This window comes from Podarcis liolepis (genome assembly GCF_965112155.1).
Source record: "Podarcis liolepis genome assembly, chromosome: 9".
Taxonomy (NCBI): Eukaryota; Metazoa; Chordata; class Lepidosauria; order Squamata; family Lacertidae; genus Podarcis; species Podarcis liolepis.
In genome coordinates this window covers 18,240,805-18,259,473 of record NC_139564.1, presented here as the reverse complement: position 1 = coordinate 18,259,473, position 18,669 = coordinate 18,240,805, and the positions used below count along the sequence as shown (strand labels likewise).

Genomic DNA, 18,669 nt, shown 5'->3' with positions numbered 1-18,669 from the left:
GTTGGCCTGTAAAGCTATATCCTGTTCCCTACCCTAATATATAGCAAAAATAGGTGTCATAACCTGCGGATCACCTGACTCAACAGCATTCAATTTTATTTTCCTGCTTAAATTATTTTATTCTTTATTTTAGATATTTATGTTCTGGTTTTTAAAAGCAATTCTTCAAAATAACTTATGGTCTGATAACCACGAGAAGAGAGCATTAAAACAGTTGCAAGACAAAATATAAGCACCATTAAGAACAGAGCAACAACTAAAAAATACCATTTTTAAAAACAATGGGGGGGGAGAGAATCAGTTGATTCAGACTTGATCATTATTGATTAGATTTTTATTTTTTATTTTAAAAAACCTTCTGTGATTGCCTGTGGTCATGATCAAGTATATATTCATTCATTCAATGACAGCTATAGAACATTCCCTCATCTGCAAGCAGAGACGCTGAGAAAATTCAAATGGAAAAGCCCAACATTAGAACTATGCTTAAAAAGTCTGGCTTGAGGTAAGATCTTTGTAATCAATGAGGAGATAAGCAGTTCCTTTAAAAAGTGGTGATCTTCAGAAACAGAATGTGTAGGTCTATTTGTATCATGGACCACAAATGTGTGCGCTCTCTCTCTCTCTCTCTCTCTCTCTCTCTCTCTCTCTCTCTCTGTGTGTGTGTGTGTGTGTGTCCTATAAAGCCTAAAAGAATACAAACCTAAAATGTCACAATTCAAAAACCTCTAGGGGCTTGGGGGCACATTTGGAACTATGAGAAATAATATCAAACTCACAGAAGAAATACTGTTGATGCTCAGAGCTTCCTCTAAAAAAAATGCACAAACCCTCAATCACTAATATGTAGACAAACACCACCAGCAAAGGGAAAAAGCCAACACTTTTTTTTTTTAATGGGATGGTCAAAAGAGCTTGCTGGGCACCAAACTTATAAGGTTTGAGAGTACCTCCATATTTTGGGAGAAAGGGTCTTTAGGATCACACAGTGATGAAGATATTCGGTGGTTCCCACGAAAGCAACGCTGGCTGATGTTATGTGGCACAGGAAAGCTCTGACGAATAATCGTTAACCTCCCGATGGACTTCCTCACCAGTTCCTGCACATCTGCATCATTGATCTCCTGCAAGATAGGGCACAGAAAAGACATCCAAAATGTAAGGCATCACAACTTTATAACGTGTATCTGTGTGTGCAATTTTATTTTATTTCTTACATTTAAATACTACCTTATTCTCCGAGGAGCTTAAGGTGGCATGCATGGTTCTCTCACTCCTCATTTTACCATCACAAAAAACTGTGTGAAGTAGGCTGGCTTGAGAGATAGTGACGAGCCTTAAGGAACCAACTGAGCTTCCTGGTTGAGTGGGGGTGTGAAGCCTGGTCTCCCAAGTCTTAGTCTGAAACCCTAATCATTACACCACACTGAAAATAAGGATTGTAATAATCCATGCTTTCCCCCCCTGGGATTCACGCATTTTGTGAATCTTTGTACTTTTGTCCATTTACTGTATTTATTTTCCCTGATTTGAACTATAAAATGGTGATTTTCTTGAGTCAAAATGAGAGTACCCCTAAACATTTTTTAAGGGGGGGAAAGCACTGGTAATAATTAATATTGTTGTTGTTACTGTTGTAGCGCTTGTTCATTATTTATTAGTTCTTCATATAACTGCCCCGGCATTAATTTATGCAAACATCGAGTTCATGGTACATTCTGAAAAGCTACATAAAGTTAAGTGATGCTATACGTTATACATATGACGACGCTTAAAATTTCCAGAACAACTAGGTCAGGTGCACTGCTATTTCTATTTTATTTCTTTAATGGTTCAACAAATAAAATGCTGAGAGCCATGAATTTTAAACATCAATCTTCTTGACTACACTAAACCTATTATATTCTTCTTCATAGCCTGTCATAGATTTTTGAAGCCATCTGTTATTTATGTTCTTTATGAAATATAGATTTTTCTGCAAACAAAATAACACCTGGCATCAGCTGTGTCCAGTGTAATATCCTGCATTTCTGGTCGATTAATCCTTAATGTACCATAGATAATGGCTTCTCTCAGCTTACGAAGCCATCTTATCATGTAGTCTGTATCATTTCACTAGTTACGAGAGAGAAGAAAAGTTGCTATCTGCTGCAAAATGCAAACAATTCTTTAAAAAACTTGCAATACAATTAGAGATAGAAGTTTTAAAGAACCTTAATAACACCATTGGTTTAAAAGACTTTTTTAAAAAATTCAACTGTAGGGAAGTTGGTTAAGCTCACTGCAAATCAATCATTATTGTGTTGTTTTGTTACACATCTCAGGATGATCCAGAAATGCTCACACACTAAGCAGTACGCACCTGAGTAGCTCTGCATGTGAAGGTGCAGAAAAGAGACACAGAGATAAATGGCAGGTAGCCTTTGGCACCTGTGTTAAGAAGCAGATAACCATTTGGCTATGAGTGCAGAAGCAAATATCCCATGAGTGCTGAGATCAGAGGTGGATAATAGCCTTCCTGCTTCATCTGCATCATCCTAGTTTGCACATGTTCAAAACCTTGTGCATGCAGATAAGCAGTGGATCCATTCTCCTTCTTCTTTACATTGTATTCCTTCCTTTCCACTCCTCCAACCCTCCCCCAGTTCTGCAGATCAAAGCTATCGAGTGGGCATATATGGAATAAAGTGATCATGCAAACCAACTGATCCCACACCGTTAAGGGATTTCTATAGTAACAGTAACACCTTGAACTTGGCCTGGTAGCAAATAGGCAACCAGTGCCGGTCTCTAAGCAGAAGTGTTACATGCTGATGGAGTCCCACACCTGTCAGCATTCTGTACTAACAACAGCTTCTAGATCAAATGCATGTATCATATACTTGAAACACAAGGGAGCCCCACATACAGCACATTACACTAATTCCAATCCAGAAGTTACAATTCCAAGAACTACTGTGGCCAAGCTTTCCCAGTCCAGAAATGGTCATGTCTGGGACAGCTGTCCTGCATGCACAATAGCCCCATGATATGCAGTACAATATGATTGAACTAGGATGCTTGCCTTTGCAGTAACTGAGAAGCTGTCATTCTGCAAAACTTCATATTCACATGACTATGCACCACTGCCAAGTTCTATTTTCTATGAATTTCTAACTTTTAGCTGTGCAAACATTTATCATGTCTCTCCCCAAAAGCACAGAGCATTGTTTCTTCAGTATTCAGCACTTTTGTGCATTTTAATTAGAATTCACAGTTTTTTATTTTCTTCCTTTTCTTTCTGGCAGTTGCTGGCCCTAAGACACATCGTACATTTTACGAACTATCTTGAGACTAAAATTCAGTGAAAAGAAGGCTTAAGGTGGTATTGGCAATATATGCATTGCCACTGTAGTGAGGCATTATAAGCCCAGCACAGAACAGATTCACAACTGTGTCGTTGTAGAGTATAAATTATGTTGAATGGTTTTTGTTTTATTTACACCTTTAATGAATTTTTAAAGCAACCTTTTCTGATTTGTCCATGGTTTTCTTTAAGGATTCATGAGAAGTGAAGAAACAATTGTTACTATATACAAGAAAATAAGCCAATAAATATCTTAGGTTGCTTTCTACATACACAACTGCCCTACAACAAGAGCTCCACTGAAAATACTAACAATTTTCCCAAACATTTTTTTCAGTTCTGAAAAAAGGTCACTTGGGGTGGGGCACTACTTATGAAAAGGTTCTACTGAGTTGCTCGCTCTCAGTTATGTCATTGTTTAATCAAATATGATTGGTTCTGTGACCTCATTCTGCTCACTGTGTGATTGTGATTGGGTGGGATCACTTCTGAGCTTTGATCCAGAGAGATGTAAGAAGAACAAGCTGGGTTTCGGTGGAGATGATTGACAATCAGGGCTGAGAAAACATCTTAAGAATATAAGAAGAGCCCTGATGGATTAAACCAAAGGTTTAATCAGCCCAGCATTCTGTTCTCATGGTTGACAACTCATGGTTCAGATCCCATTACTGTACATGTGAAACCAGTGGGGTTTATTCCAGTATATGCATTATTCTACACATTATTTGGCTGGACAACTGCATTGCAAAATTCAGAGAAATGCAAGTTTTGCAGAGTGGTTTGTGTTTCAGTTTGGGTTTTGTTGTGGAAAGTGAGTTAGTAAGTATACCTTTAGATGTGAATTTCTCCTCCAGCCTTAGAGTTAAGATACATTTGTATGCAGATCTGGCCCCAGTGCTGATATTTGACCCCTGACAGCTTTTCACTTGGGTAATGTAGCTTTCAGGTGAAAATGATTCCACATCCCTGTGATCGATGATTAATCTTTCCCAGTCCTGGAGGTCTATTCACAAGTACCATCAAACTGTCTTGGGGCAACTAATCTTTGGAGAAAGGGAACACTGAAGAGGTGGAACTAAATCATTTCTCCATATTTCTGTTACTCAAGAGCTTGTCTAAAACTTAAAATACTATTAATAATAAAAACACATTTTGAGATCCAGTAAGCAGGGCAAAAAAAAACTATTCTCTATTCCATTGATCTGGATTAGAAAGTGAAAGACTGCTTGCTAAGAAACAGAGCAATTGCATACACAAAGACTTTAATACAAAAGAAACATTTTTAAAGAAATAAATAAAAAATCACTGCTGCACCTTATTTTCCAGTATACTGCAGTTCTGAGCGCTGAATCACTGCATTACTTAAAATAGCAGGTCAAGTAAAGATTTTCCACATATTCTCACATCTCAAAGTGAGCAAACAAAAGCATTGAAGTTCATAGTATATAGAACAAGAGTGGGCAATGTGTGGTATCAAATGCTTTTTTGTGGTTTAAAAGCTCTCATTAAAATTGCTGCTTCAGAGTTTCTAACTAGACCTGATAAATCACCAAATGTGTGGGAATCTTAGTTTTACTTTAAAAAAAGAGTCTCTTGCGATGTGAAATGTGTGATGGGCAAGATTCAGCCCCAAGTGAAGTTTTATTGAAACTCTACAAGTTTTATATTTCTGGCCTGTGCACCTTGCAGAGATAAAACTGAATAGGTGATGTTTGAAAACAAATTTTACACAGGAACCCCAAGGTTGGTGGTTGGAAACAGGAAGGAGACAGAGGAAAGAACAAAGGGAGTAGCCTTCTACTGAGTCAGACCATTGATCCGTCTAACTCAGAATGGTCTACACTCAGTGGCAGTGACTTCCAGGGTTTCAGACAGGGGTCTCTCCCAGACCTACCTGGAGATTTCTGGGATTGAACCTGGAACCTTCTGCATACAGAGCAGATGCTCCACCCCTGAGTTACAGCCCTTTTGCACAAAGGACCCGAAGTTAATCTGGGCAGAGTGAGAAGGCAGGCCATCTTTTCTGGGTTCCCTGCTTTAAAATTTCCCTCTTATTTGGGAACAGATAAACTGATTTGGTTGCTTGATTTTTTGAATCCATGCCAACCACAGGAGATTTTTGTTGCTTTGACCATTGGAGGCTAGATGGGAAAATATACTGGCAGATGGAGGCATCACTGACAACATAAAAAATTGGACCTGGTGGCCTGCACCTCAGCTGGTCAAGAAACCAGTGCTGTGAGCTGTTCCTGTTTGTTAGACCTGAGTGTTGCCTCCTCTCCCACATTTAATCCCTCCTTCCTTCTTTAAAAAAAGGCTTCCCACAGCCCTGCCCAACAAGAATCTTACTCATTGTTAATACAGTACTCAGCTCTAGAAGATATATGATTAGAATGAGTGTGTCTATGTGTCAGAGATCAGTGCTTCAAAGAGAACATGCTCCTTATTATTTATTAAATTTATATACCACCATTCATTTGAATATCACAGTATAAATCCACAACATACAGAAAACAGCAACAACATAACTCCCCCAGCCCTATAGGTACATTCAGGTCCCTCCAATCTGGAAAACACATCCAGTGATTGAGTTTTCCATCCTTAGGCTAACCTCATCTAAGTTATATGCCCATTATGACAATTCAGAGCTTCAGAGTGTGTTGAGCTCTGCTTCTGGGCTTTACTGTTATACACCAAGTTATGTTTGCCTTGGTGGCATTATTGGGAATCCAATGGAAGCAGTATTTCAGATTCTACTGTAGAAGGGCCTGCCTAGGGGACACTTTTCAAAAGCCTAAGATTAGACTTCATTATTTAGCACAATTCTTAGCTATTCCCCGCTGCCTGAAATTCTTACAGATCTTATCACTTTGCAGTGCATTTCCCCATGAAATTCAGTGAGTTTCTTTCCCAGATCTTCAGTATAAAAATGTAAAGGGATGGGTTCTTTTAGGCTGTTGTCTGGCACCTACATGACTTTCCTTTAAATTACCTTTTAACTTGCTGGCGTGTTTCTAATTTGCAGTTTGTTTTTATTTAAAAAAATGTATATTTGCCTTGTAGATTTTTAAACTTATCATTTCAGATGAAATATAGCATAGAAATGTTTTAAATAAATGGGAAAAATATGCAGGAGAACGAACAACAACAGCCTGATGAATTTGCACAAATTGCATTACAGCTGAAAAATTGTCCAATTGCAGGATTTGAAATCTGCAGTTGTAGAAACCAGTTTCTAGATTTTGCACTCCTGATTCTCATAGGCAGCTTAAAATCATGATCTCATCATAAAGAAGGGGGCTGCTTTAAAGCTCAGATTTCCTGCTGAAATATAAATTAAGAACGAAACAAGCAGATAGACCCTGATTAAGATAATTTATTGTAGTGTGATGCAATTAAGACAATCTAATAATTAAACATCAAAGCAGATGTCTGCGGCAATCAAAAACAGATCAAGGAATATGCACATGATTTCTCTAAACAATACATGATGTGGAAGATACAGGTAGAGTAGGTGCTATTCACTTTACACTGGGGACCAATTGCCGCCTCACTTAATTAAAATCATGTAACGTGGACATAATAAATTACTCATTAAAAAACAACAAGTGAATGCTCCACCATACTAGAACAACCTAACTGAATAGGATTTTCTATATTATAGTCTATGCCAGTGATGAAATGATTTTTAAAGGAAATTTGAGTGGTTTCTATGCATTCTAAGTGGATTTTAAAATACATAAATAAATATGTGGAAAGCAACTGCACTGCACACTATGGCATTTGCAAACAAGTACATAGTGAGCCAGTTCGGATGTGCTGCTAAGCCAAGGGTGGCTAATCTGCAGACCATGGAGTGTGTACAGCTCCCCAAAAGCTTTTATGTGGCCCCTAAAGACTCCTCCAAAAGATACCTTTTTATCTGGCTATTTTAATTGGGTGGGTAGGTTGCCCTGCTGCAACACTGCAAGTCTTGGGTTGGTAGCCTCTTCTTAACTTTGCTCATTTATAAGCTGCTTCTTAAAAGAACTCACCCAAAATTGTTTTAGTTTTACTTCTACATTGACAGCGCTTTGACCACTGTTGGCTTCCTCCACTGTTGCTGGCTCTAACAGCTGCAAATGTTTCAGCTCAGGAAGTCATACAGAGCAGTTAAAGGCATTTCAGCTCTCAGAACCAGCCGCTGAGTAGAAAGAGTCAGAGGCAGCAGTCCTTCCTCACCCCATTGCAGCGCTGGAGGCGCTGGAGTGTGGAGGAGTGGGAAGCACTGATTTATTTATTTTTTACTCTTCCAAGGATCCTTCTGGGGAAAGTCAATGAGCAGCATTCCTCCTCTCTCCACTCCTGTGCTGGAGTGAAGAGGAGAGAAATGCTGCTCCGTACGGCAGCAGCCTCTTATGGTGGACCAAACAGCTTCCAGATGTGGCTTGCCAGTGGTTTCTGAATTCAGATGCAATGGCAAACTGTGGCAGGTGAACCAGCTTCAAATCATGCCTTGTTATCCTGGTTTGACATTCCCTCTCAAGTCAAAGTTTGTGAGTTGACATAGATTCAGACCGAAAAACAAAACACTGGTTTGACTTCATAAACCGTGATTTGGTGTGACACCTGAATGCAACCATTGTCTCCCCAAATGCAGAGAGGGAGATACTCATTGGCCTGGGTTAGTTTTGGAGGTGGAGGCCTAGTCACTTTCTCCTTGTTTGGGCAAAGGTGTCTGCTTGTATGATGCAACTGATAGGAGCCAGTCCCATGCTAGATCATTTGTGAGCCAGGCATGCACATCAAAACAGTGATAAGAGTAGATGTTTTTTGGGCACTAGAAATACAACTCTGGCTTACCAAGGCCAGGGAAAGTTGGCCTGCAGGCTCAAAATAATTCTCCCTCCTTGACTAGATGTAGGCTTTTATCTAAGTTCCACTGGAATTTATGAGAATTCATTAGGTATATCTTTCTCCAGCTTGCACTGAGCCACTTAACGTAATTAAGGATAGTTGAGGAGAACAAGCAAACACCACTGAAAAGATTCATTAGACAAAGGGAAGATTGCCTTTGGTTTTTGGATGGTTTGTTATTTGTTGTTTTTTATTTTAAAACATCCCCCAAAATAGGAACTGCAGCTAAAAGAAGTAGGGGTGGGGAGAGAAACTAAACATACTCAGCAGGGAAGTGCTTTTCATTTATGTTATTCAGCTCCACAGTCTTTTCAATTCTATTTCTGCCTTACTTTTTTTAATAAAAAACAACCACCACAATTCCCACCCACCAGCACGCTTGAACTCTGCTCCTGTTACATTGCTCCTTGTTGGCAATGTCAAGGCCAGCTCTCAGTATGGCTAAAAACAGGATTCACGTTCAGCTGACAGTTACCTCATTTATAATGATCCAGTGACAGTCAAAAGCAACCAAATTGGCTTCCACGACCTGAAATAGAAAACAAACCAGCCATCAGTCATCTTTTCTACATGAAAGCCAATGACTATTAAATAGATGCTTCCCACAAATGACCAAGCCGGGGCAGGAGGGGGAGGGGAGCGGTAAATAAATAATGATAAAGGCATCGGGTCTGAAAAGACCTTTGGTATTCAGCTGAGAGGGAGGGAGGGAGAGATCATTTGAGCAAAATGTTGCCAGAGCATTTTGGTTGTTTTCAGGCATTGCTAATCAAATGTGGGATTATAGGGCATTTCCAGCACCACGGAGAACAATGGGCCCCTTTGCATTCAAAATCTTTCTTTCTTTAAACGGCCAAATGGTTAAAGCTTTAATACTGGATGGCAAGCAGGAAAACAGCAAGAGTTTCATGCTTCAGACAGTCTCCTCTGTCTATTTAAGCCAGGCTTCCCCTAATCTGGTGCTCCTCAGATGTTTTGGACTACAACTCCCATCTGCCCCAGCTAGCATAGCTTTTTAAGCACCACTGTGGGAGCATACTCACTCGCCGTACTTTGTTCATTCTCCCTTAGATCAAGCACGAGGAAATCTGGTTCTGTGTATTTGGCTCCACTGTTATCCCAAGGGGCCCACTGACAAAAGGTAGGGGCTAAAATAATACTTTTAAAAAATAAAATAAATAAATAAGGAAGGAAGGAAGGTACTTTGCCAAGGGCACCTTCAAACCTGGCCCTAGCTTAAATAATTCTTAAGGTTACAGAAGCTGCCTGTAGATAATTCGTTCTGGTCACATTTTTGTCAGCATTGTCTGGTGCAGAAAAATATTACAGTATTTTTCTTTAGTGCTTCCATTTCCTCCCTCTCTCATTCCCTCCCTTCCTCATACACACAAATCTAGTGATGGAGGTGAGATTAATTTGGTCCATAATTTAAAATGAACTGACCTACTTTTATTTGCTGGCCCTGGATTTCTGTGTGGAAACAGCTATTGGATGACACACTTCTCAGAATTTTGCAACAGTTTCAGTTTTAAATATGCACACAAAAGCTTATTTTTGGAGGAAATGCATTTAAATGCAAGCAAACATGCAAAATGTGTACACCGTGCGTTCTTTAATAAAAAGTGCATACAGCTCCAGCGCAAATTTTCATGTGGCTTTATTTTATTTTTTTAGGTTTGCAAAAATGGATGCATGGTATCTGTCAGTGGAGCAGTCTTTCTGTATTTATTTATATATTTCTTGGACAAGGTGTCCCTTTTAAATTCATGGCCTAATGTTCTTCCATGCCCTTGTCTTTCCCCTGAGCTTGCAGGATTCTTCACTGAGTTAGTCTACCACAACATCATCAAGGAGGCAGGAGAGCAAATGGGATTATGATAATGAATAGTCACTAGAGAAACAAAGAAATCAACTTCACTAAACTCTCATGGCATGAAACAGGTGAGCGGATTTTCCTCGTGGTATTGATTGATTGATTGATTGATTGACTGCTACGAGAAGCAAAACCCAAAGAGGAGGTTCAGAGTTCCCATCAGTATTAGAGACTCTGCCAAGTTCTCTTACATCCATTCAGCTTATGATCACTACTACAGAAGAGAGAAAAGAAGATACTATGGAATTTACTCCCACAGGAGGCAGTGATGGATATTAAGAGTTTGGATTTGATATCCCGCTTTATCACTACCCAAAGGAGTCTCAAAGCGGCTAACATTCTCCTTTCCCTTTCTCCCCCACAACAAACACTCTGTGAGGTGAGTGGGGCTGAGAGACTTCAGAGAAGTGTGACTAGCCCAAGGTCACCCAGCAGCTGCATGTGGAGGAGCGGGGACGCAAACCCGGTTCCCCAGATTACAAGTCTATCGCTCTTAACCACTACACCACACTGGCTCTCAACCTGGATGGATATCAGCTGGATATCAACCTGGATGGCTTTAAAAGATTAGACACATTCATGGAGGAGACACAATGTTCTTCCTTCATGGTCAGAGGCAGTAATGTTTCTGAATACCAGTTGCTGGAAACCACAGGAGGGGAGAGGACTCTTGTGCTTGAATCCTGCTTCCCACAGGCATCTAAGTGGCAACTATGAGAACAGGATGCTGGACTAGATGGGCCATTGGTCTGATCCAACAGACTCTTCTTATGTTCTTACTATGTACTGACAGGTTACCAGACTAAATTACAGGCTCTTTCAAGTCTCACCATCATTTAGAAACAAGGTACATATAATGTTGGCTTATACAAGATCAGTTGTTCATTTCACCCAGTAGTTTCTTCTCTGACTGGCAGACACTGTTCAGGTTCCATGGCTAGTTTCTTGGCTCTCTCCTGCTCCACTCTCTTTGTCTCCATCATCAACAAAGCAGATTTCTCTAGGATCCACCCATTTGTGTTCTTTCACTGCCTATCTGGTATCTGACATGTTCCACAATCTGGGGATAAGTCTTTTCTATATATAATGCCAATCTTTCTCCCCTCTTAAATGAGAAGTTTAAAAACGCCGTTTTAATACACATCCTAATATTAGAGAGAAGAGCTAGTGATGAACTGCAAAACTTTCCCCTACTTTAAAAAGTGCAACATGGTCTTCAAGAAATTAGAATCTGTGGATTTTGGCTTGTTGTTCCAGTTAAAAACAGCACTAGAAGTCTGAGAGCAGATGGATGAGAGGAGAATGAGGCTGGGAGATGGCTTCCTAAATGGCAGTGGAATCTTAAGACAGAAAATTTCTACTCAGAAATAAAGTACACAGTTATTTAAATGAGACCCCCCCACACACACCAGTAAGGGTGCTTATCATAGCTGTCAACTTTCAGATTTGAAAATAAGGGATCAGCAGCCTCACCTGTCCCGGGGACAGTATACAGTATATCTAACAATCCGGGATAGCAGCGGGAAACGGCGGTGGAATAAGGGAATATCCCGCTCAAAAAAGGGAAGGTTGACAGCTATGGTGCTTATGCATGCTGCCTACCCCTTTCTAAAGGTGCTTAGCTTTGGGGAAGGAGAGGGATAAACATAGTTATTTGCATCCCGTAAATTAGTTACGTCCCATTTGGATTACCATAATGTGCTCTATAAGTGTCAGGAGTGCATGCAGAAGCCAGGCCCTGTGACTGGTAGGGCCTCACAGGACTGGGGCCTTCCTGAGTTTGACCTGGAAGGGCAAGGCATGGCTGCACAGGTGAGGCTTGACAGAAGACACGTAGCACTGGTGGCAAAGGCCGGGAGGGGTATATAAGACCAGCATTTCCCTCTGGCTCTTTGCCAGAGCAACATGCTACGCACCTAGCTGTGCTTCAGCTGCCTGACTCCTGGTTTCCTGACTCTTGGACCCTTAGCTTCCTGACCCTTGGACTCTTGGCTTCCTGACTCCTGGTTTCCTGATTCGTGAACTCTTGGCATCCTGACCCCTGGACTGCTAACCCTGGACTGCTGACTCCTGCTTCCCTACCCTGGTTCCAACATACCAACCCCAGACTCCGACTGCCCATAAACCTGGACTGTGACAACAAGGGGCTGCCTTTAGATGCTGTGGCCACATTGCTGACCAGAGCTGGTTACAGGGAGAGCAAAAAAGCCTTTAATGCCTACCAGTCTATTTCCAGGCGCAATTCAAAGTCCTGCTGGTGACCTATAAAGCCCTCTATGGTTTGGGTCCAGGCTATCTGAAGGACTGTATCTCTCTATATAAGCATGCCTGAGCTTTATGATTTTCTGGGAAGGCCTTCCTCTCATTCCTGCCACCTTCACAGACATGTTTGGTCATGATACAAGAGAGGGCCTTGCCAGTGGCTGTTCCTATATTGTGGAACTCCCTTATCCTGCCTGATTTCCTTTTGTGAGCAGGCAAAAACCTTTTCCACCACTAGCTGTTGTGGCAGAGTCTTCTGAGTGTGGATGCTGTAGTGTGTGTGTGTGTGTGTGTCTACTTTGAAATGGTTTTAAGCATTTTAGGTGCTATTTTTAATTTAATGGGGTTACTTATTTAATTGTGTTTATGGGCTAATAGCCGTAAATAAATAAATAAATAAATATTTAATTGTGTTTTGATATTTTATTTATATTCCTTGTGTCTTTTTAGTTGTCTTTGCTTTGATTTATGCATTGAGCTACTTTGGGTCCTGCACTGAGAGAACAGCAAGAAATAAATAAAATAAATAGTAAGGTTACTGTATTTGTTACATATGTAATTTGCCTTTACTCTGGTAAGCCAAGAGTTGCAATACAACTATAAGGACTAGCTTAGACATAAAGATGGTAGACTCATAGTCACTCAGTGAGTTCCATAGCTGAGCAGGGATTTTATCTAACAGGTTTAATATAATTAAGCTTTGCAGCAGGGAGCTATTATAGAGATCTGATTTCCAGCAGGTCCGCAAAGCATCACTAGCATAAAATATCCTCCCAAACGCTTAGAACCACCCCACCTTTCAAAAACCCAAAGAAATGCATACTCTTCTATTGTCAACATACAGATTTACATATCAAATCTTCAATAAAAGTGCATCAAGAAGAAAGCTTCTTAGCACCATTTTGAATCATTCCCCCATCAACTGGTAAAATAACCAACACCACTGCTCTTTGCCCAAATTGTTCCTGAATTTTGCACTGCATGAACAGATCCCAAAGCCCTGAGTTCTTTTCTTTAGCATTTCCACCCCAATGGTAATCCAAAATGGGCACAAAATGATCCTTGGCAGGCCATGCAGTTGCACTTTTTAAAGGTGGGTGGGAATGTTTGGCAATTTTTCACTGGTTCTTTTTTCCCTATGAAGGGCAGTGAGGGGGGGGTGGTTCAATCAGGAGCCAGAGCCAACGTAGGTGGAGCCAGAATCAAAAGTAGTTGCCATCACCACTCCCCCCGCCCTCTCTCCACTTCTATATGATCCGTACGGCTTCATAAGCCAATGGGGAGCAATAATAAAAAGCTTTTGTGACACAAAGCATGGAGAAATCCATTTGGTAGAGGGCATATAAAGGCATCCAGCAGTTTAATGGCCTGCACCTCAGATGGTTGTGCATGTTTGGAATTCATTTGTCTACATCGTTGGCTTCGTGACAGTAAGTAGTGCTCTGCACATATAAAAAGGAGGGACAGATTGGAAATTTCCATATGAGACAAAAATCCTGTGATGGTGCTGTTTATGCAAGTCACATCTTGAGCTGAACAGGGAAAATAACACATACACCATGGAGCTAAACTATAGAATGCATTCCTAATGAGGGCTGGAAAAGCTTATAAGACCTAAACCTTTCCCCCAGAATATGAAGTGAAGCAACGTTAACCCCTGGCAAGCCCTTTCCACAAATCCATATGGAAATCTGAAGAGTTTTCAGACATGCTTAAACATCTTGCTTTCAAACTAAAACAAAAGGCCTTAAGACATATCAAACTAAGCAGGAGTAGCTTGGAATCTCTGCAGCAAGGGAAAATAAATCATCCACTTAATTACCAAACATCTGATTGGCACCTCCAAGGTGAAGATCTACTGTGGATTTCAGGTTTGGTTTTTAATTGCATAAAGGGATGGAAATTATTTAGAGCATGCCTGTAATGAGCAAAACTGATAAATTAACAGTCTCACACTGATTATTTATCAAGCGTGCAGCAGGTATGTTGGGCGGGTGATTGCGACTTGTTCCAGCTGAGCGTGTGAGCAACTGTTGCTACTACTTTTCTAACAGCTGGGATGGTCCAGTAGACAGGGATCTAGGAGACTAGTCCCTGCACAGCCATGAATTTGTTGGAAGGCCTCAAGCAAAATGAAAGCCAGTGTGGAGTAATGGTTAGAGTTTAGGCCTAGGACCTTGGACATCAGGGTTCAACTCTCCGCTCAGCTATGGAGCTCACTGGGCAACATTAGGCAACATTGGGACAGCCACTGCCTCACAACCTAACCTACCTCACAGGGTTGTTTCGTGGTTTTTGAGCTCCTTGGAGGAAAAGTGGGACACAACTGCAGGAAATAAATTATTAAGAAATAGTGACTTCTTTGTCTCCAAATGTCCTTTGTAAAATTGGAATCAGAATTAGCCAGCATCAGAACCACAGAAAAAGGTGGTGAAGAAAATATCTCTGAACTGAAAAGGTTCTGGATTAAGGCAGATATTTTTGTTCCAATGTCACTCCAAGGCTCTTGAGTTGCACCACCAGTGAACTAAATACAGCATTAAGGAAATGTGCATGTGCATGCATATGCACACATGTGGGAACTATGGCACTCATTTCTCTTGAGCAAGTAAAATCTGAACTGTTTATTTTTTTAGGAAACATTATCAGATCCCTTTTGTCCTGTTCATCTCTCTACTGTTGAGGTTAAACCAGGCTTCCTCAACCTCAGCCCTCCAGATGTTTTTGGCCTACAACTCCCATGATCCCTAGTGTGAGGGGATGATTAGCTGCTTGTGCGTAAAATCGTGCTCCCTCAGAGTTTGTGCCACTCCACAAACCTCTGTGTGTGACAGAGCTCCACAAACATGTCTGCCCTAGTCACTTGTAGATTCCGACAGTGGTTGTTTTCGGAATCGTCTCCAACATAAGAGCTCCTTAACGGAAACCCGCCTTCTGGACTCACGGCGTGACAGTTTCCGGCGAGGCGTGGGTCTCCCTATGGGAGCTTCAGATACCTCCCCACTGTTCTCGCTGGAAGCGTCTCTGAGCCCTCCCTCCTGCTCGCATTCCCTCAGAGATCCACTCCTCCCCCTGCTGGTTCCTGCTTCAGCTGTTGAGTCTCTTCCTTCCTCCCTGAGCCCCTCCACCACCTGTTCCTCGGATGGCAGTTCCCTGACACCTAGCTAGCAGGACCAGTGGTCAGGGATGATGGGAATTGTAGTCTCAAATCATCTGGAAGGCCGAGGCTGAAGAAGCCTGGATTAAGCAGACTGTGCTTTATCTTTCTCCATCCCCCCCTCTCTCTCTCTCTGTCTCTCTCTCTCTCTGTGTGTGTGTGTGTGTGTGTGTTTGTGTGGAGTGTGGAGGAATAGCATTTGCCCGGCCTTTGGCTTTTAATTATTTGTTGTCTTCTTGAGTGGGTGGGGTGTTTTAATACTGCCTTTTCAGATTAGGATTGTCTTTTATATTTTTATTTGTTTTCTTTCACACTGGTTTTAATGTATGTATTTGTTTATATATTGTAAGTCGCTTTGAGTTACTTCGGTAAAAAAAAAGCGACAGATAATAATAATAATAATAATAATAATAATAATAATAATAATAATGTTGCAACTTAGCCACAAGCCAGTGGGTTAGGTTTTACCTGCCAACCCTCTGCCAACTTGTTTGTGACCAGGACCCCAAATATATGGCAGATTTGAAATGGAAATCATTATTTCTTAAAAACAAAAGCCCAGGAAGTAGTGATGCTTTTGATTAATCACTGGATACACCAGGTTGGCACACTGCATTGTGAAGACGACTTCACACTCCATCAGATATGGACGCCACTCAACCAAGGAGCACAAAAGTGGATGGAGCAGGGAAGCAGATTATTATTTTTCCACAGAATGCACATCGGGGAGAGATTCTGCAGAGTGCAGGAAAATGCTGTCAAGAAGACAAGGGATGAGCGAAGAGAAACCATCTGTCATTGGCAGGAACTCCAAAACTTCTGAATGTTTGGGAGAGCCTAACAATTTATCAGTGTTTTCTTCTGTCATTCACTCTCAAGCTTTCAAACAGGCTAAATGTAAGACAATCCGAAGGAAACAAGCCAGCAATGCTTCCAGTTTACAAGCTGCTCTCGTTTGTAACGGAAAAAAACATATAAATAAATAAATAAAATCCTCCAAGCATTTGGAATCGCTACGCGGCAATGAAGACCTAGCAATTTAGCAGAATAATACAAAAAGTAAGTTGTACACTTTGCTGTCACTCCTAGTGGTTCCGCTCTATTTTCCCAGGTCTCTTTAGGGTATGTCAAAGTTAGCGCTTTTACCAAATGCCTGCAATACCAGGACTACAACAAAGCCCAAGGGAACAGCTAGCTGTGTAAATACACATTTTTACTTTGAGTGCCACTTGGGCAGAAAATGCAGCTTAGAAAAGGTTGAAATAACAAACACACACTTAGGCAGCCTTTGTAAATTTTGAATGTTAGGAATGTAAGGTGCTGCCTTTCATTGAGTCTGACCATTTACCCATCTAACGCAGTGATGCTTACACTGATTATCAGCAGCTCTCCAGCATATCAGGAAGGAGCCTTTCCCAGCCCTACTTGGAGAAACCAGTGTTTTAGCATGGGATCTTTTACCTTAAAAGCATATGCTCTGATCACTGAGCCATAGTCTTCCTCAAAGTGTTCTCCCATTGTGCAGATAGATTTATGGTCAACTGCCGCTTGGCAACACTTAAGTGATGGTGAAGTGCTAAAGTACATTTACTGACCTTAAGTCTCTTAAACATTGCTTTATTTATCCTTCCACTGGGTTGAGACGAAATAGAAGGTGATGCGTGAGAAATGTATCCCCCATGAAATGTGCCTTTGCTGCTTGCAGGGTAATTGGTTTGTGTGTGCAAAATGGATCAGACACGTTTGACTATTCAGAGTGAGAACAGTAGGCATTGCCTTCCTTTCGATTTGGCTTTGCAATGACATCACACATCACATTTCATTCTGCTTGCTGCATGACCCTCTGATTGGCTGGATCACATAGACAGCAAAGAAAAACTGCTAAGAAGGGCTGTGAAAATGGAGGTAAATAGAGCAAAATATTGTGAAAAGGGCAAGCTTGCTCCCCTGAACTATCCAAAATTGGTGTCAATGATATATTTTATCCGATCTACATTATATTTATTTTAGAATCGTTCTTCCTTAGTCACGTTCCACATCAATTCAGATACGCTGGAAGAGAACTGTGTATACTTGGTGGCAGTGGTTTCCTCCAGGGGTATTCAAGGGTACGCAGTACCGGCACATCATTTTGTTGTTGTTAAAAAGCATGGCATTTACTGTAACAACTTCATGGTGAGTACTGACACCTATTTTTCTAGAAAAGAAGCACTGCTTGGTGGGTGTTTTGTCTAAGCTCCCCTTTCCCATCTGACAACCAGGAAACATTCAGAAGAGTTTGATCTCTCTATCAAATTATTATTTCCAGAGAAAGAATTCATATTCCCTTTTCTCACTTGGATAGTAAAGTCCATCTTCTTCTTCTGCTTTGGCGATCACTCAGAGCCGAGTAAGATTGTCTCCCATAAACACGGTTTTAACAATGAGTCCATAAGTGACTGTGGAGGCCAATTCTGGATCCACACATCCTTCCACAATGGGGAAATTGATTCCAGGGCGAGAGCTGGTCACGGTGTGGATTTGCCAAGTGTGCCTTCATTTTAGCACGTTTCTCCCTTGCGTCCTGAGTTTGAGTGTCTTCAAAGCCCATGACACCTTTGGTAAAGGCTATTCTCCAACTGGAGCGCTTGCAGGCCAGTGTTTTCCAGTTGTACATCCTACTGTCACCAGTCTCTCATCCTGGCTAGTAGGCTCCAAGGAGTGTACTAAGGTGGGTGTGGGTGTGTTACAAGACATAGTAAGTTACAACTGTAATACATGAAGACAGAGGCGTAGGAAGGTCAGGTGGTACCCGGTGCGGAAAATTTCTTGCCACTCCCCCACACATTGTTTTGGTTTTTTTGCCTGCAAAAATGGTTTTATGTTATTTCATATTTTCTTACAAAGGAACGTGGATTCTGGGCCTCTGATAACAAGTAGGTGACTACAGACAGATGTTTAAATCTACAGGATGGATTGTGTTTTGGCTTGTGTTAGTTTATTTATATTTATTGTTTATTTATTTAATAAAATTTAAGTGGTTTACTGAAACAAAAACAAAAAAACCACAACAGTAAAATCAAGAAAAATTGGCTGTGTGCAGGGGGCGGGGCGAAGGTAAGGCCTAATCTAATTGGCCTAGTCTCATTTTCTTCA

General features: G+C 41.1%; 1 protein-coding gene across 7 annotated transcripts in view; it reads right to left on the bottom strand.

Annotated features, from left to right (window-relative positions):
• The window catches only part of GRID2 (glutamate ionotropic receptor delta type subunit 2), an 818,982-nt gene that overhangs the window by 292,539 nt on the left and 507,774 nt on the right, over positions 1 to 18,669 (bottom strand). For all 7 annotated transcript variants that reach the window (XR_014515533.1, XR_014515534.1, XM_083458633.1 and 4 more), the window contains exons 5-6: positions 8,718 to 8,771; positions 951 to 1,124 (exon numbers count right to left, since the gene is read on the bottom strand). Coding sequence is in view for 5 of the 7 variants with exons in the window: in XM_083458633.1 (XP_083314759.1) it covers positions 951 to 1,124; positions 8,718 to 8,771 (228 nt within the window). In the remaining 2 variants the exon portion in view is untranslated. The remainder of the gene's footprint in view (positions 1 to 950; positions 1,125 to 8,717; positions 8,772 to 18,669) is intronic.